This window comes from Thermobia domestica, chromosome 1 (genome assembly GCF_964235325.1).
Source record: "Thermobia domestica chromosome 1, izTheDome1.hap1.1, whole genome shotgun sequence".
Taxonomy (NCBI): Eukaryota; Metazoa; Arthropoda; class Insecta; order Zygentoma; family Lepismatidae; genus Thermobia; species Thermobia domestica.
Window position 1 is genome coordinate 138,914,617 of NC_137454.1, and position 20,756 is coordinate 138,935,372.

Genomic DNA, 20,756 nt, shown 5'->3' on the forward strand with positions numbered 1-20,756 from the left:
TGTGCGAAATTGCGAAGTGACATCTGAAAAACTAATGATGTAACATCTACAGATGCTATTAGTTTGGTAAAGTTATGCTTTAGCCTTCATACTATAGTTAAAAGCACATTAACCGAGTAGTGGTCGATGACTAAACAGTAGGCGGTCGAACATTAACGAAAAATGGTCGGACACTAAAAGAAATCAGTTACTAGTGTTTCTCCGACTAATATTACATAAATGGTATAAGTTATCTCAGTTTTGGATAAAGTTAGGATAAGAAAATGAGTTAGGTGGTCGAGGACTGGCACATTTACCCTATCAGAAATAGAAATTTCAACGGCACAATATAGTACAAACGAGTAACAACTGTTTAAGCCTTACCTGAAATTAGTTTTGGAATATTTTGAGTTGTGGCGATTTTCACTTGACTGTTAAGTCAACATTACCACTTTTTTCTCAGTTATTATTTATTCCAGTTGATAGCACAAACAAAAGTTTTAACGGCACAATCCGGCATAAACTCAAGAATCATTAAAGTCTAATTTGAAATTAGTTTTGAAATATTTTGAGTGGTGGCAATTTTTACTGGACTATCAAAGCAGCGTCTGCACTTTTTTTTCGTTTACTACTTGTTCCAGTTAATAACACAAATGATGTTTTGTACACTATAATCTGACACAAACGATTCACAGTCTTGAAAGCCTAATCTGAAATTAGTTTAGAAATATTTTATTGGTGGTGATTTTCACTTATCTATCAAGCTAGCGTCACCAGTTTATTTTCGTTGTTACTTATCCCAGTTCATAGCATAAACGAAAAGTTCAACGGTAAAATCCAGCTGAAGGGTAGCACAATCGTTTTGAAACAGTTTTGAAGTTTTTGAGATATAGTTAGGCAGTGTGGCTCAGTGGTACAGCGCTTCCTTCTGGTGCATGGGGTCCCTCGTTCGATTCCCAGCCATGTAAGTTTGTTGTGAACAACGTGTTCGTGGGTTTTCTCGAGGTACTCCCGCTTCCTTCCACATTGTAATTCCACCAATTCTTCCATCATCATTCACTTCCTAAATCATCATCTCCCTTAGTCTAAAAGGCATAATCAGGGGGCGTTAAACTGAAAAATTTTATTTCATTTTCATCTCATTTTTGAAATATATTTTACGTGATGACGATTTTCACTTGATGTCAAACCAGCATCGCCAGTTATTTTTTGATTAACATTCTTATTTTAATGGTAAGAAAGATTATATATATATATATATATATATATATATATATATATATATATATATATATATATATATATATATATATATATATATATATATATATATCAACAGCACAATCCAGACCAACTGACATAATTTGAGATTAATTCGGAAATATTTTGATTGGTGGCGATTTTCAATTGACTATCTCGTCAGCATCGCCACTTTATTTCGTTTATTATTTATTCCAATTGATAACACAACAAAAAGTTTAACGACACAACTCAGCACAAACGTAGTATAAACGATTGAGACTGTTTTCGATATAAATTGAAAGGCTAGTTTTAGACGGAAGCATTTATCGTAGCATTTCTTGTAGCAGATGTGCTGCCAAAAATTTCATGACATCAAAAGCATATGGTGCTTTTAAACGGTAGCATTTTGATAAGCATCTGTCGTGAGGTAGCAAATAAATCACTGGAGAAGAGCGCATCTATGGCTCCGAAATTAAGCGTGAGGTAGCTAAAGATACAGTAATTGTAACAACAGTTCTCGCCGGTCATATTAAAAAACGAAAATCACAAAGAAGTATATGGACAAAGAGCATCCCTACTCCAAGTCATTTTTCTTTACTACAATTCAATTTCCCACACAAAACAAAGAGCATGGATATTTGACACACAATCTTTCGCTTCTTTTTAACACACCACGACGCTGCAATTGGAGCAGAAATGCTGTGGAAAATGCTACGAAATAGAGCAGGTTCTATCGACAAGAAATGCCATAGGATATGCCATGGAATGGGAAATGCTATAGCATTTGCTACTTTACACGATAGGATATCGATGATACGATTTTTGCTACGATAAATGCTTCCGTCTAAAACTAGCCTTAGAGTGGCCATGGGCGTGTCTGGTGGGGAGGACGAGGGGGACGCGTATCCCCAATATTTTGAAGTACAAAATATTCAATACTTTATTCTAATTTAATTTATTTACTAACTACAGAATAACACATAAATAATAATGTTTATTTGGAATATAATTTTAAGGCTGTGGCCCCGCGTGGCGTAGTCGCTAATGTTCTCGCCTTTGGTGCGAGCGGTCCCGGGTTCCAGGGACGAACGCAGGGGGTGGGTCCTGGGGGTTCGGACCCCCCGAAATCCGGACTTTTTGTAAATTTAGTCTAATTTTAGGGGCAATTTTACAATTTTTAATATAATTTAGCATTAAATTGTGTTTTGACCCCCCGAAAAGCTTTGGACCCCTCCCGAAATAAATTCCTGCGTACGTCTCTGCCGGGTTCGATTCCCGATGGGGCCACTCGGTCGAAAGTGTAAGGCCAGCCATATTAAGTGAGGCTTTTCCTGGGTTTCCCTCACTCACACCAGGCAAATGCTGGGATGGTAGCTAACATAATGGTCCCGAGCCGCTACCTTCCTTCCCCCATCCTTCCGTCCTTCCCCTTCATCGGATAGTGTGATCGCCAAGGGACGTCATCCCTCATATACGTGATGGGCTAAATGGCCTTAGACGCCGAAAGCCCAGAAATCTAAATCCTAATCCTAATCCTAATAATTTTCAGGCTGTGAAACGATTATAACAGAGTTCTTGATGTACCTCAGGGAGTCTGTAATGGTTAGCAGAAAGGCAACAAATGGAATCGAAGATAATAAAGAGGTGGGCTAGGTAGTGCCATTTAAATCATTTTCTTTTATGTCCCCCCCCCCCCCGCAAATATTACATGACAGAGACGCCAGTGAGAGTGGCTATTTTGTTTTGACATACGTAGACTGTACGCCATAATAGTTGTGGAATGACATCTACTTATTTCCTAAGTCTTTTGCACGTCTATGGGCGCTACTGAGTCGTCTGTGTTGCAATTGTAAGAGAAAATCGGCGAAGTTCTTTGTTTGTTGATGTGAGAGCGTGAACTTTGTGTATTTTTGGAGGAGTTGTCAAGCAAGGTTTATTTGTATATGTTGCTGAAAAAGAAAAATGGAAGCTTGTTGTGCTGTCGAAAGAGAGGTTGATAAAGTATTGTCTAAGTTCGGCGCAATAAATGAACATGCAGATAGGGTTCTTCGAGATGTCACAAATCATATTGAGGAGCTAAGGAAAGAATTTGAAGCAGGTAAGGTAAACACTTCGATGTACCAATCTTCAGGGTTATAAGCTTTGGGACTGAAATGTATTTCTTGTCCAGTAAGCGATATAATGTTATTTTTTATTATGTGTAAACAATATACCAGACCCGATGACATTCAAACTGCAACATTGTTCAAATATCAAAGTTATTCTAACCCAAAATAATTATATTAGTTTGTTCCGTTATTTAGATTTTCCTTCGGGCTGATGGAAAACAGTATTTTCAAGTTGATCTTAATAGAACTAAGTGGTTTATGAAAAATCTGAAAGTGCTCTGTACATTGTCAAACACGCATTTATTGAAGTATTATAAACTAACGTAGATCTCATTGAAGAGATAAGTTATTATATAAATATTTATTGAAATACTATTATAAAAATTGACATAGTTTCCTTTCAATAGAAAAGTTAGGATATAAACTTTCATTTCAGAACCATTGAAGTTAGTTTGCTCTTGATATACAAAATATCTTTGCACTTCAAATGGGTAAGATTTAGGTCGTGGGCACTCGTTTCTTTAAACTTATACTACAGTAATAATGCTGGCAAATTTTTACTTTGACTCCAACTGTGACTTCAACCGATTCATGTGATCCGGTTCCCGGAGCAGTTTAGGAATCATTCCTAAACTGCTCCCGGAACCGGATCACATGAATCGATTACAATTACTAACACAGTGAAAGTAATGTACGATGTTAAGAATTATACTATAAGTACAAGGGCCACAATGTTACTATACGATGTTAAGAATTATACTATAAGTACAAGGGCCACAATGTTACTATAGGAAGTTAAGAATTATACTATAAGTACAAGGGCCACAATGTTACTAAACATCAAATCAGGCGAAGCGGTGACTATGAATTTTGAGATCTAAATGGGGGGCTACCGCCCCCAACCCTCCCGCTCAAGTACCATAAAAACATCCAAAATAATAATAATCACACCACTACTATAAAGCTAAGATAAGAAGGGAAAAATTAAAAAAAAAAAAAAAAACACTCGTCTCTAATCATAAATCAGTGCATGACAAAGAAAAAAAAAATTACATCTCAACAAGACAATAGGACAAGCAGCAGCAAACCAAATACTTTGCCTAATACTCAAATGCAAAACAAATCAAGAATAAAAATAATATGAATTAAAAAAAGAAAACACTCACCATTTCGCCATAGGAGAAATCTCGTGAATAATGAACTCATAACTGCTGATTCCACACACGAAAAAATAAGATACCAAGAACACATGCACAATACTCAACATTACTGAAAAATGTTCCTTTCCGCACACACGTCGTTTTATTAAACCGAGCACACTTGCTATTATTACAAACAAGAAACCAATAAACGTCCACTTTTAGAATACGTCGAAAATATCTTCAGTTTAGACCACAACTATGATAGGTTTTCTCTAACTCAATTCAACCAATTCAATTACGCGCTCCCGCATTCCACAAACAGCAGCACACACATACATGCACACAGAACATGTGACTACTAACCAACTACCATATGACTACACACACACCTAGTGGGAAAAATATGAACTAAGACGTCACACCAAAGACACGAACAGTTCTAACAAGTGACTCACGCACAAACAGTTCCAGGAAGTAACTGAACCTATAAGAACCGATTGAAGTCACAGTTGGAGTCAAAGTAAAGACTTACCATAATGCTTCCATCGTATAATGTTCAGTAATTAAAAATGATTGCAACGATTGTAGAACAAGTGCTGAAACTCGGATAAAATAGTCATATTACTGTCCTCAATAGCCTAACTGGTACGACAGCCGTTCGGAAGTTATAGATCAGAGTTTAAATCCGCGTTAGCTCTGCATCATTATTTATTTATTTATTTTATCCGTTAGTTAACTTAGCTCAGTTATATTTGATTAATACTGAAGTGAAATATTAAGTGTTACATATTATGACATGGTACAGTTCGCAGCAAAAAACCTACAACCTGAGCATGTAAGTTTATTGTGAAACTACGTCTAATAGCCCAGGGAATCAACATAACGTCTAAGTGGCACGAATCACGCAGGAGAAACCTCGGCGTCCTCCCCTGCACGCTTATTCTGGAGCAAAAGTCTTCGTCGTTTCACAATAAACTTACATGCTCACGTTGCAGGTTTTTTGCTGCGGACTGTATCACTAATTCCATGATTCACCATACTGTTCATTTAATGATTCATCATTTGGAATTGGCCTTCCTTTTCATGCCAGTAATAAACTACTACTTAAGTTTCGGTTCATTTTTTTATTAAAATATTAGTTACCATAGTTATAGCTACCGTATTCCAAGCATTTAATTATAAATGTAAATTTTCCATAAGTAAATTACTATCTGCAAAACTTAACAGAGAAAGTGGTATTTGGTATTTAAAAGACATTACTTTTTTTTTTCAGGAAATTGCTGGAACGTTATATTGAATCACAACATATAATTGTTTCTTTCCCATATTTGTTACCTTGTAAAGGAGTATTAGGAAGCTGTGCTTTTGTAAATTCCATAAAAGCAAGCTAATTAGTTCGAATAATTTGTAAATAAGAGCTCTAATTAAAATGGCTTCACCAATAATAGTGTGGAATTTGAAACTATCCATAAACGGATTGCCGAGGAATCTTAGAATTTTCAAGACGTTATGGCATAAATTCAATTGAGTAGTTTACTGGCAATATAGGGTTAAGTTCCGGAGGTGATCCAAACCGGTAGCCAGCCCAAAAATGTAGGGGGAGGGAGGGGCGATCCAATCACATTATAGTTCATTTGCAAACCTACCTTGAAAATTTTTAGGGGGGCAGCAAAAATTTAGGGGGCCCGGCCCCCTAGACCCCCTGGATATGGGCCTGAGGTGGTCCCCCCAAAATTAAAGAATATAGATTAAAAAAACTGGGAGAATTACATAAAATTTAAGCATCAGATAAACAAAAGTGATAAAATCATCATTGTACAGTGATAACTTACAGAGAAAAATGAAGTTTGATCTTTGACTATGAAGGCGTAGTGAGACGATATTAGGTAAACTGATAATAGTGCATAACGTGTTAATGTTTCAGATTCACTGTTGTAGTAACTAACTTGGTAAGTATGTGATACAATAGAGAAGAAGAAGTTGCTGCAATTAATTCTAGCAACACCCAGTAGTACTCAATAACGTAACACTTCTTTGGGAATCGGTGCTATCCTATTCTAGGGGGCATAAATTTGTAAAATCTACTGGTTTTATGTCAGTTGACTTAACATTAGGAGTGTATAAGATACCAAAATATATTGGTATTTTACTTCTCATATGTAAATAAGATAAAAATATGAAATGCGAAGTGTAATCCTTACCACATAGTAGTACTCCATAAGGAAGACATGGTGAATGGAAGTGCCACAAAACTGTCATACACAAGGCAAGTATTCTTATGCCATATGAAGTGATTTTCCGTAATCCTCGTTTATGTGTACCCACCATCGCTAACGCTCCTACTACTCTATGGACACGCTGCCGCGCGGACCTTTTACTCTCCAGTGCTCCTCAGTTACGTAACATTCGTGCTTTTTAGTGGCCACCTAGTACAAGTTTTTGTGCTTTAAAGTTTGGTCGTGTTTTATGCACTGTGGTGTTTATGCCAAGCTGTAACCCCCTTCTCCCGCCGTCACAATGATAAGGTTGGGAAACAAGTTTATAATTCCATTGAACCATTGTTTTCGTTATTTCTGAAGGGCTAAATTCCAAAGTTGGGCGTCCGTTTCCAGCAAAATTTTTAAAATTTACAGGAAAGATATGGATAATTTGATAGTTTGTGTGCTTGATAATGAATAAGAGTCTCGAAAAATCTGTTTATTTGTTATATATAAGCGGTTATAAACATGGGACTATACGGCGAGTTGAGGGAACTACTTGGCGCAAGGTAACCGAGCAGCTGCATTGTGGGAAAGAAACGAGCATTTATGTTATCAATATGGCAAATGTACAAGGGCAATGAACTAACAGTTTTAACATTTGTGTAGCAATACGTTGATAACGAGCAAAATCTTTTAAAAGTTTGTAAAGAGCACGGATTAATGAACCTAATAACAAATTGCAGAAAGTCTGGAAAGGAGATAACAGCGAAAAAACGTGGCGAAAGCGGACGCCCAACTTCGGAATAAATACCTTTCTGAATATGACAAGAGTTTGCAATACTGAACAGTTGATAGATAAGTGATTCCATTTCAAATCGTCCAGGGTGGTCCACACGACTGTCCAGATTTAGTTCATTTTTTAAAATAAGAAACTACATACAAAATTATTAGACCCATATTTTTTCTTTTTGCTGAAAAATTTTTTTTCTTCGATATACAGCCTTCCAAAATGGCTGCCCTTCTTCGGATTGCTCGAAAAACTGAAAAACATGTCAAATTAAAAATTTTATTGTAGAGAAACGAGTGTACTTAGTAACATAATCGTAGTAGCAGGAAGAGTATAAAGTTGTATGTTTCGGTGAAGGGCCAAAATTCGTCTATTGGTCCAATAGGAATCGTGCAATTCACTCGCAATGTTGCCAACTATGGTGAAATTTTTGCTAACTTCAAACATTTTTTTTTCTGTCCTCACGAGCAATATCAACCATCTGCTTCTAGCATCGAAATCTACTCCATAAGGTCTCTTGAAAATGTAAAGGACTTACGTTTCTGATTATTACATCCCACGTTATAGCATGATGAAAAGCTGAAACTTACATTAAGACGCCATGTTTGGATACAATTTTCTCAAAAATCCTACCTTTTAAAAATCTGAACTTTTTACATGTATTGGAGAAGTACCTAAATATTTAATACCCGTTAACCGTTCATGCGGCTGCAGCCCCTAACATTCGCAATTAATTATTGAAATTTCGATTTTTGTACTTGAAATGTAAATATTTCGTATGGGCATTTAGGTCCTATCAGTGATTTATTTGTGGATTTTGTAGAAGGGTGGAATATTTATGCAAGATTGTGTTCCGTATAACAGAACAACTTTAAAGGCAGGTTGGGATAACGTTATTTTTAAACCTAACAACTTTGAAATTACGGTACTAGTCTGATAGGCGGTCCCTAAGTTCATTTTTTCACCTTTTTTAAAAAAACAATTTTATGATAAATACTGGTAGGAAAGTTTAAAAAGATTTGGTTAGGTAGATTAGATTACATGCGTTATTTACCTTGCTACTTTTCGCCCTACTGCTGAGGACAAATGTGTAGTACTAAGATAAAGCCCTATAGTTATAATGCAACCTGCACAACTTGTTATAACAAGTGTCACACTCCTATTTAAAACTGTTTTGTTATGACAAGAAATTCTTGAGGTAGTTCTAATTTGGTCTTTGAAGACCAAATTCCTCGCCTGAACAATAAATGCAACAAAAGGTAAGAGTTTACTTTGGGCAGAACAATGATAAGTGCACATACACTTGAACCTAATTTTATTAAATAGGTTCACTTTGGGTTAAGCTGACTTACCCACTTACGGCATGTTATCTAACACTGTATTTACAAATTAATAATACTTTTCCACTGTACCTGGTTTTAGAGTAGTAAAGCCATAAGATGTTGGTTTACATCGTATACCGTCTTTCCCAGTTGGTTTGTTGGTAGCAGCATGATGTCCACTTTTTATCCAGCTGATGGCTGCATTGAAAGAAGTAATGTCTGGCCCATTAGCGTTTATGAAAAGAGTAAAGGGTTTTTACAGATAAACTGTTTCTAGCTGTAACTTTAAGTTGGAAAAGCCTCTCTCACACTCTGCAGAAGAAACTGGAAGAACATTGATTCTCAAGTTAAGAGTTTGTAGATTTAGCCCAATATTAGAAGTTTCCATCTTATGTACTCGGAATTCCTGCAGAATTTTGGCTTAATCGTCAGAGGATTTTTTTTTTTTTTTTAATTTCCATTACTTCTTTGTCATCGTATAACATTCTTGCAGGTAATTCTTCTGATCAATTGGATTGTAGCAAAACCTCGACCCCATTGAACGTTTCGTAAATAAAGCTAGACCGTATGTTATCTGCTAGACCCTAAAAGAATTGCAATCTTATTTTCTGGTACTTCTCAAGAGAACTGTCTGAGGGTTTTGAAGTGAACTCCACAAAACTGACCAGTTTCTTCTTCAAACTGACGTTGTAATTCTTGCATGGACACGCCGTCTTTTTCTTTCAACGCTTCCAAAACACATACAGTTGTTCCAATTTTCTTACTGCCTGTACAAGGGTTGCAGACCTCTCTTGTAGAAACAGGCTAAGGACATGTAGAAGTCCCAGTGCCTCTAGGATTATGGACATTTTATAAACAAAATTCCACTTAGTGAGTTTTACGTACTGGTTCGAAAATATTGCATGCTGCTGAATTTTTTTTTGCACATTTCTAGAAGCTTCACGAAAATGTTCCACTAGCGCAGGGTAGAACTTCCACAATGCTTCTACTGAACCTAGTTCTTCTGATATTAATTCGATTTCTCGCCTGTTCGTTGGGGACATTGAGTAAATTATATATAATCGCTCTACAAGGTTTTGAAAATGAACCATATCTGAAATCGTATTATCGTTGTGAACAGTCAATTCTAGCTTGTGGCTCCTGCAGTGAAACACGAATAAATTGGTATCTAATTCTAGCTTAAGAAAGACCGCACCATTTATTTCGAGTTGCATGTTACTTACGCCATCAGTACAAACTGTTATAAGTCTTTCCCTAATATCGTTTTGGAAAGATTCGTACTTTCACACATTTTAATCACGGTATCACAAATCTCTCTGCCTGTTGTTGTTTTAGCTCAAATAAACCTAAAAATATATTGCTATATACCTGATTAACTACAGTACGGATATACACAATGAAAATAATTTTCAGACACAGTGGAGGATTTGTCCATAATTAGCGCAAAGAGTTCATTGGAATTTGCAGGATATTAGGGCAGTTTTTCCTTCACTTTTGTAGCTACAAAGTCAATAATATTTGCACACGTAACATTGGAGTAAAGAACTTGTGCATTCCATTTATTTCTTGCAATTTAGTTAAGATGTAGGTGCACGATAAACGACATATGATTTTGGGCAATAACATAAGCAGTTCTAAATATTGCAGCATCTTTTCAACACTAATTTCATTCAGAATTTTCCACCTGTCTTCTGCATTTGACATTGAAACCTTTATTTCTTCCCTATCTATTTATTCACATATTGGAAACATTTGTTGTATGCAAGAGATTTTTCGTGTTCATAGATTTGATCAAGAAGTTTCTTTACTTTTGCAGTAACACCGTTGTACCATACATTTTGCACATCTAGTCTTCTTTCTGTATGAATCCAGAACGGAAGCACATATGGCACACACAACGCTAATGTCATCAGTACTTTGCTTAGTACCTAGCCACGGTCGTTTAATTTTCCAGCTCGCAAATTGTTCTTGATCACATATGAAAGGGAACAAGCCACTGGGAACAGAAATAACCTCACCATTATTAACACTAGACTCCAAATCATTCTTATCTTTCTGATGAGATGTCTGTAATATGGTTTCGGACTCTGCACTATCTTCAGATGAAAGCCTCTTACACTGTGTGCCAGAATTACTTGCCTTTCTATCGTCTGGAGCCTTTCTTTTATTAAAATATAGTCTAATATCTTTTTCCTTCTGCTCTTTTTAACGTGCTTGTCAACGAAAAAGCTACCAACTGCAGTGACTGCTCACTAATGATTGAAAACTTTGTTTTTCATTTTTCTTAGATCAAGAATAAGCAGTGGTACTAGCTGTAAGTTTTTTTCTTCGAGAAGCAATTCTATAAAAAAGAACACGAAGTTGAGTTATCGTATTTTAAAACAGTTGTATAGCCTAAGAAAGGGGGGAAAATATCTTCCCAGTCTGAGAAGACTAAATTAAAGCGAGAGACAGGGAAGTCAAAACTTAGAAGGGGGGAAATTCCCAGGCTTCCCTGGTTACAAATAAATCCCTGGGTCCTATACAGAAGGCGAATTGAAAGGGAGTATGAAAATTTTGAGAAATGAATCCTGACATCAAATCCAGTAGAAAAGTTCCGATAAACATTAGTCGAATTCCGCTTCGTTTTCGAGTTACAGGGCTTCCAACTCGAGACCCAAAATCGGCTCGGGACAATGGAAAATAAAATATATATTTCGCCTTAAATCAAAAACTATGTGTTAAAGCTTTGATAAAGTTCAGAAAGTTGATTTGTATCAATATGATGATTTTTACGTGCGTTGCAATTCGGTTGGCAGTGTTGCCAACTTGCTAGAACTTTTATTTGTTTCCAAATGACACTACGTGGATTTTATTTGATATTTGGTATTCATTAATGATTGTAAACATCACATGAAGCACAATTTTTCCCTACATCACCACAGTTTTCGAAAAATTACATGTATTTCATTAAAAAGTTTTATCTCGTGAGTTATTGATAGTTTGTGTGATTCGGTGTTGTGAACATCGTCCTAGTGTTCTCTGGAACCATAAAAATGTTTACTGGTAGCTTGACATTGTAGTGCACTAGGCGATTTGAAAGGCAGTATGAAAAATTTTGAGAGGTGAATCCTTCACCGTAGTCTAGGTTTCAACGATAACGGCTGTTTTTAATGGCGACACATTCATGTTTAGCATGTTAACTGTCTGGTTTCCAGATGGTTTCCAAATCTACATTCAGACGAACAAATTCTTTATCTTGCTGGTGCATAATTTCATATTTACATCTTCTTTCGTGGTCACCAATATCTCACACACATTCAGGTTGTTCACAGTAAATATTCAAAGCACCGTTTACGCAAATAATCATCCTCTCCTAATACTACGTTTTGGCAGACGCGTTGTACGCAATACATATATTTTACCGCAAGATAAAATTTTTGTCAAGAATTCTTTCTGTACACAATTATCTTATGCCTTTTAAAATAATCTACACATTTATTACGGTTCTTACTGTAATAGAACTTCTCCATTGTGATTCACACAAACACTGTAACTAGCACACTACAATATTATGTTACCAGTGAAAACAGTTTTCGTGGTTGCAGCAGAACTTCTTGAACAAGTTCGAACTTGATGCATGAAGTTACGAGAGGTTAATAGAAAATAATACGCCTTTGGTGCACGCCAACCTGGGTTCGATTTCGCTGGGAGGATTGAAATTTGAATGTATTGCGGTGGCTCTGATTTCACATTGTACTAAGCCAAAAATGTATATACGGTACAATTGGGAGTACGCCAATACTGTAATATGCCCTTGGCTTACATCAACAAAACAAACACAAGCGCAGCGGAGTCCGAAAGGAAACCAACATCCTACCAAGGCACGGAAGCCCCAGTTCGACTTCCTGGAGGAAGAACTACAAGACCAGCAGAAAGTATAAAGAGCTGAAAGAAGCAACAGCAGAAGAATACAGGATGGATACCGAAATTGGACTTTTACAGTCACGTAAATCTTACTGTTAGTACAAGGTTATGTTATTCAATTCATAGGAGCAGTTCAACTAAGGGAAACCGTCAACATTCTCCTCAGTTAAGTTTGACACCAATTTACTGTTACGTTAAACGGTAACAACTGTTGCTAGGTTCATATAACGTTGCATTACATAAAAAGAAAAAAAAACTTATGTTCCTTAATGAAACAACTGCAGATCTCGAAAGATAACTGTAAACATTGGTACAAGAAGCTTTCAATAAGTTTTGCATAGGTAGTAGCATTGTTATTAGTTGCAATATGATGATGAAATTTTAGGTGAACATACTTTAAGCCTTTGACTACAGAAGGTTGGTCCACATTTATGGAAACGATTTTCTCTCTCCTACGCTAAGGCGTAAAGCCGTATTTCCACCAGCGGTTGTGCTCGATATGACGACCCTGACTATAAACTATAGCCTGACCCCGAAGTTTCCTTTGGAGTAGGCTTTTGTTCAGAGAAATCTGATCAAGTTAGGACCACTTCCCCTTGCAAACTATTCACAAGCCAGTCAATGTACGTGGGCGACGTAAGGAAGTTGCTCGCTTCAAACACCCGAAAGCACAAAAGTCCATTGATGCAGAGTCGGGAGACTTGACAGCAGGGATGTCTGAATATGGGATAGAATGGATTCCAGTTTTACGCGCTTTGCGGGCCATGTATACCACAGTTGTTCGAGCCGTGTGGCTGGCTGCTTTGTCTTGATGAATGAAGACTTTCGACACCTCAGTACCATACAACGACGGAATATGCTGCCGGTATAATGGCTCCAGAACGTATTGTTGATAGTATGCTGCGTTAATTTTCATATTGCGTGCAACTCTTTGCAGGAGGAGTTTCCCTTTATGGCAAAAACCTGCAACCACCATAAAGTCATGGGGAAAACTTCCGCGGCACGTGCGGACTCAATTGGTATTGTCCTTGGCATCCTTGGGATGATAGTAAATGGCTCGAACCCTCTTGGAGTTTGACAAATAGATCCAGGCCTCGTCTAACGTGACCACATATTTCCATTTGTCACCCGCTAAATACCATTCATAGAGCCGTTTGCAATGAACCCTGCGTTCCTGGATGTGTTTGGCTGTGAATTTGTGAACACGTGGCTTATGCTTCACTTGCAGGCGTAAATCCTGGCTAATTATCCTCTGCACAGTTGATTGAGATCTTCTAACACTTCTGGCAATGTCTCTTTGTGGCGGCGGATTCTCCGAGGTCACCAACTTCATGAACCTGGGTCACCTGGGACGAACCACATCCATTGTACGTTTGGGATAGGGGTGTTGTTTTCGTGCCACTGTGCGCATACCCTATTCCTCTGGCTGTGCATTTTTGTTGCGTTTGAGTACATTTGCAATACCCTTCTTGGAAATGATGAAACCCTTGGACGAAAACTGTTTCACAACTGCACTGTAGCTGTATCCGATGTCGGAAAGAGCGGCGATGTACCCCTCCCAGAATGGGGTCACTTTTGGAGGCATTTTACATTCGGAGCTCTTCACTTCCTGCTACCGAATTCTCCATACAACTGGTTTCTGATTCTCTGCTGTGCGATTCTAGCGTCCCTGGCGAACGTTCCACTTCGTTTCCATAAATGTGGACCAACCTTCTGTACAAGACCATGGCACTCAATGTAGTTTCCATCTGCTGGAACTCTTCTTGTCTAACGTTCTTTCCATACCTTGAATGCACTTTGGTAAAATTCAGGTAACTGACTTTTACACCATTGTTTCACACAAGAAATGAGGGTCTTGTCACTGTCGAATGTTTTTTACCTCGCAGGTGGGCCTTCAGACGACCAAATAGGAAGAAATCCGAAGGAACCAAGTCCGGACTAGATGAAGGCTGAAGGACAAATTTCCATCCCATTTTCATGATTTTATGCTGTGTCGTCATGGCTGTGTAAGGCTTGGCATTGTCATAATTGAGATTGATGACCTTACCTTGCAGCCCTGGTCTCTTACGTCATACCTTACGAGTACGTCATACTTTATCCAGTGACAAACAGTAACACTTCTTGTTAATTATGGAGCTGTGTTCCAAGAAGTTCACGAAAATGACACCGCACTGATCTTAGTAAAAGGGGGCCATAATTTTCTGGCCTGGTCTGAAAAGTCTAGGTCTTTTAAACCGCTGTACTAACGTTGGATACTGGCATGGTCCAGTGTAATCCCCATAAACCGGAAGCAACTTCTATAATTGATGTGACTGATACATTACCGATTTTGAACAGGAAGTCCATTACGATCGTTGTCGGGTCCTTATGTCTACTTCAGTGTCCGTTGTGTTTTACTTTTAAACAATAGGAAACAACAATTATTTCCATTTTGAAGCCAAAGATCAAAGTATGTTCACCTAAAATTTCATCATCGTGTTGCAACTAACAAACACATCTGTGCAAAACTTATTGAACGCCCTTTGTACTTAGGTCTACAAATAAACATTAAGTATTCTCATAGAAAGAAGAAAATCAGCACATAGATGGAATCAACTTTGAAAAAAAAAAAAAAAAAAATACTAATTTGCGTCCTGAGTCTGCCTTTTCTTAGGGTGGTGGTTCAGTGGTGTTCATTGTGTTCGGTATTTTCAAGAAGCTCCTCATACTGATCAGTACGTTACTAAAAGGTGACATTACAATTTACTTCAGGGACGACATGACCTTAAGTGAAGAATTTCTTGAAAACACCAATGAAACTGTTTTAGTTATGGTCATATTACAGTATAGTGTTATATAAATTCTTTTATATAATAGTGTTATATTGAAGACTAGCCCTTAGATACGATATTTCGACGAAATATTCAAAAATGTTGTAAATCAACAGGCAAAGAGATGAGTTTTCCTTATGTATAAAAGTGTTGATTATTCTTTCATTTTCTTGTAGCTCCCGCGGATCATGAGTTGAGTGTAGATCAGATAGCTATTTTGAGACAGGCTATCATCAAGGTACGAGAAACTGTTCAACGACTGGCCACAGACCATCGAGATCTTCATAGTACTGTTTCGAAAGTGGGAAAAGCCATTGACAGGGTAACATTACATTATCTTTTACTTTCATTTTCACTTTTGTATATAAGCCTGCCGAAATGTATATGTTTAAATCAGGAAATGCTTGTAAAAAGTTGTAATTATTATTAATGTGAGTCTCTAGATTCACTACTAGAAATGTTAATTGGTTTGAATAGTTTAAGGTTATTTCTGGAAGAATTTATTTGTTTTGACACCGTACTAAGAGTTTAACATGATAACTCCTATTTAACCCTAGGCCAAGAATATCATTGTGACATGATTGCGTATTACTTAAAGGATGCTAAAATAGTTGTACCAATTATTATTGCAGTATGTTTTCCACCAGGCTAGAAGTAAGTAATAAAGAATAGAGATCAGTTATGTATATGCAGAAACAGGGTTGGCAAAAACCATGGTTTTATTGAAAAAAACAAAAAACAGTTTTTTTTGGGGGTTTAAACAAGTTTTTTTTTTTTTGGTTTAAATAATTTGCTCTATGTATTTATATCACATATAAACAGAAATAAGCTTGTTTCGCCTTGGTGTTAGTATGCAACAACTGGATTATGCTGGAAGGGGTCACATAAGCTTAAAAGCGTAATCCAAACCGCTTCTCGACTTACATCCAAGAGAAACTGTCTTCCATTTGAACTCGAAACCGGGACTAATTGGCCACAAATGCGATACATTTGCCGACTCACTCACGAAGGACTCCTGATAAAAATACGTTGACTGATCTTTACATATTTGTTAATATAATCGTCAAGAGTCATTAGGACAAAAGGACAAAAAGATAAACAATTGCACAAGTGCAACCATTATACAGAATTACATATGGACAATTTCAAAGTACTACAGAGTACAGTAGAACTAATTTAGTCTAAGTCAGTTCACTACGACTTTTATTAGTCCAAGTTAAAGAAATATAACGACTTACTTTGCATATCAGTAAGAAAAGTGAATAAAGATACGAATTATTTGAGTCCACTTTGGCTCTGACCCATTTATACATAAATAGTTACCAAAGATTCTTGCCTCAATAATTGCCTCTCGTGGGGTTTGTATGACCCCCCTCCCAAAAAAAAGTACGGCATTTCGATGTATTTTATCAATAGTAAACATTATTAAAACGAAACAATGTTTAGAATTTTCCTTTGGTTGCATAACAATAATAACAAACTATAAAAAAATTACAAAAGAAACATCCATAAAGTTACGTAAAAAAAAGTTGCTTTTGTAATATAATCTCTTTGAGTAAAGAATGGGGAATTTAGGTCTGAATATAGTACAAATAATATATGGGAGTGAAATGTGATAACCCACAAATGTGTGTTCATCAAGATTTTGCGAATAGTTCACTTTTATGAACATGTTTCGTTTTTTGGTTTAAACCTTTTTTTTTTTTTTTTTTTTTAAACAGCTGGTTTAAACCAGCCAACCCTGTGCAGAAAAGTTATAAACAAGCAACAGCTCGAAACGGGCAGATAAAATCCATATACCCGTGATACGGATGCCAACTTACAAATACTTAATTGTTTATTAGATTAATTGGCGTAGTAGTTAACAGTAGATTAAGAAAGGCTTTGTATGGATTCTTGCAACGTATTTTCTTTTTTAGAATTTTGTAGCTGATTTCGCATCAACAAGTAGAGAGGAAGTATTCTCTAGTCCAGAAAGGGTTCAATTGTTGAATCAAGTGATTTGTCAACATTTCTACCGACAAGGAATGTTGGACATAGCTGAAGAACTGGCCAAGGTTTGTATTTGCTTCAATGTAAACTAATTCACAATATTGTTCTTTGATATTTGCTTCGTAAAGGAAATATTTCCCTACATGTTTAGTATGATGTATGAAGTGGAAAGAAAAGAAATGTTACTGCATATCAATAAAATTGATCTCACCTAATAATCTGCTTTTTAAAACTTGTCGATATATGCTTCAATGACTGCTTGTCATCTTCAGTACGAATCCTTTAATGAATTATCTGTTGCTTTGTAATAGATTTACAGTACAGTAACATTCCTGCATTATAGAAGAATATTATTGTACTCCATATTCACGATCTTTACATTGTTTTGCTTCGGGTTTTTAACTTTTGGTACGAACTCGAAGATGAAGAGCCTGCTTTTTTGGGAATCTGCGCCCATAAATCTAAAGGATTACTTGAGCTTGATTTCGATGAGCTCAACCTTACTAATATTCAATATCCATTGTGTTAATTCATAAGTAATTGCATATCTTTGAAAATTCAGATCTTTGTATGAGAAAATTATTCTTCCTGATCGTTAACAGTGTAGGGAAAAAAACAAATTTCAATTGTGGAAAATATAGAAAGAAAAATCAAACTGACAACAATGGTATCTACTAGCTTTTTCTTTTTGCCATAATTATCCAACTCCATAGTGTTCTGGAAAAAAAGGAAACGGAAAATAATTTTATTGGCAGACACGACAGATATTTGATTGCAATAAATGAATCCCTCTAGTAGGATCTGGTTGAAAGTTTCTGTTATGTATTGTTTGAAAGAAATAAGTTAAGTTGGCGTTGGTCAGTACATCCTTTTAGTAAGTTTTTTAAATGACTTCTTTAATTCCACTATTCGAATATATTTTCTATTTACTTCTCTCCCTAAAACCTTCAGGGAAACCTCATCCTAGCTTCGTGATCATGAGTGATGATTTTCAGTCAAATGTTCAAAAAAATATATTTACGCCCGTAAAGAAAATAAGATAACACTGTTTTATTGTTTTTGCGTCTTCAGTTCCTATAACGAAGACAAGATTTTAAAATGGCTGTTGAAATGTTGGATTGGAAGAAATCAGTGGTCTCTTGAGATAACTACATATTGTTGGCCTAACTCGTAATCTTTATGATCGAGCTTAAAATCCAACTTCTGATTCTGCTCTGCAGAATATAGCTCAGGTCTTTTCGTTTGTGGTTCTTCTATATGTGTAAACAGCTTTTCATTACGAAATCAGATAGTAACTTGAAAGGCAAGCATATTTACAAGTGCAGTTAAATAATATGAGATGAACATCGAATTATATTTTGCTTGCAAATATATATGTCTGACAGAAAAAAAAAAGAGAGAAATGTGTTTACAACCAGAAAAATATGTAAATGTAAAAATTACTGAGAAATAAGTTTATTCGAGTGTAAATGTATTTTGCAGACATCAAGCACACAAAGCATATCATTGTGACGTGTTTTGTAATTTTTGCATTCATGCGTATAAAGAAATAAAGTAATTTAGTTTAATGTCAGTTTGTTGCGGTGAGAAAAGTAATTTGTGAACTGAAAATCACATGTACAGAGGATAGATCTGGGAATTGAATTATAAAGTGGAAGTCTGAAATCAGTAGTCGTCGTTTATTGTGCGAAAATCCAAAACCTTATGTCAGATAACATATTATTGAGCCGTTTGATCAGGAGAATCGGGATCTGAAACCAATAGGATTTTAGACCGAAATTGGGTGTTCTTATAGATGTGTTAACCACAAAATCGGAGCTAACTGTACAAATAAGATAGTCATCTAAGAGGAACGAAGAACGTTGCTTGCATGAAAACATGAGGTGAGGTAGTTAGGAAACCTGTGGGTAAGAGGGACGTGTGTAAACCAAAATAATAATGGAAGATCATAAGGAAGTAGGTAACAATCAACTAAACTGGCTTAATTTGGCACAGGATTAGATTCTGTTGCGATCTTTTGTTTCTACGAGGATGAATATTCGGTTTTCTTCGAGTGAGTAAGATATTATAATACTTAACTTGGATATTGCATTGTCTTCAATTTTTCCTCATGCCTAAGTTTAAGCTTTGCTGTTCTAGGAAGCTGGATTGAAAATAGAAGAAGGTAGCAAAGAACCATTCTCAGAACTGAACAGAATTCTAGATTCATTGAAGCAACACAATCTAGAACCAGCGCTAGAGTGGGCGCGTTCTCATAGGGATAGTTTAGCAGCTCAAGTAAGTATTTACTATCTATTTTCTTAGTGTGAGATTATGCATACATAGATAATGTTGAGTACTTGATTTGTGAAGCAAATTGAGTAGCTATCTGAACGATTTACACTTCGTTAATTTTATAAGAATGATGTTATGGACGACATTATAGAAAGAACAGGGTACTCAAAATTCATGGTGTTACTGTATTGTATCACTTTTCTAACAACTTGCATGTTTTTAAAATCAGTGTCTTTTTTACGTAGAATTATATCTCATCTGTATTTTATCTATTCGTTGTCTTGCTCGTAATATCTCAGGGATTCCCGAAGTCAATGTATACACTCGTGGAACATTATGCTATATGTATTTTTGTACTGTTAGTTTTCATTTATATCTTGCTAGAAGTAAATTAATAAGTTGATTACTTACTGTGATCATTTGCTGTTACAGGGGTCCCAATATGGAGATTTTACTATTTTAAGAAAAGACTCAGACTTAGTTCATAAGTTCTTGCGAGTCACATTTTAGATAGTTCTGTTATAAATTTATTCACTTGTGTTATCTGAGTAACACTCGTTTCTCTTTGGTGTGCTTGTAATTTGTGTCTGAAGAGTTCTAGTTAAATGTTGGAATAGTACCTTTTAATCTAGTTCTCTGCTTATGCTTAATTGTAGTTTTCAATATAAAATGATGTAACATCTGTAACTGCGATTACATTAATGAATAAATATAATAAAACACTAATTAAATAATTTCATGTCCCTTTCTTCTGGAATATATCTTTCTCGTTGCTGTCAAAATATATAAAAACTAACACATGCCTCTGCATGTTACCGCATATATTTTCCATCCCTTCCTCTCTCGGTTCCATTCCGCTTTGTCTTCGATATTGAATACTTAAAGTGAATAACACTCATACAATTTGAAGATTCTGCGCTCAATAGTTTTTGGGACATGGTGGAAAAAAAATCCTGTTCCCCTCTTTTGGTCGCATTTCGTAAAACTCCGTCT

General features: G+C 36.2%; 1 protein-coding gene across 1 annotated transcript in view; it reads left to right on the plus strand.

The window, feature by feature from the left end:
• The first annotated feature begins 2,995 nt into the window (after nt 1–2,995).
• Sou (required for meiotic nuclear division 5 protein souji) overlaps nt 2,996–20,756 on the plus strand; it is a 57,711-nt gene continuing 39,950 nt past the window's right edge. Inside the window, exons 1-4 of the mRNA XM_081763746.1 lie at nt 2,996–3,319; nt 15,674–15,819; nt 17,417–17,554; nt 19,629–19,766. Of these exons, the coding sequence (XP_081619872.1) occupies nt 3,184–3,319; nt 15,674–15,819; nt 17,417–17,554; nt 19,629–19,766 (558 nt within the window). The 5' untranslated portion in view covers nt 2,996–3,183. The remainder of the gene's footprint in view (nt 3,320–15,673; nt 15,820–17,416; nt 17,555–19,628; nt 19,767–20,756) is intronic.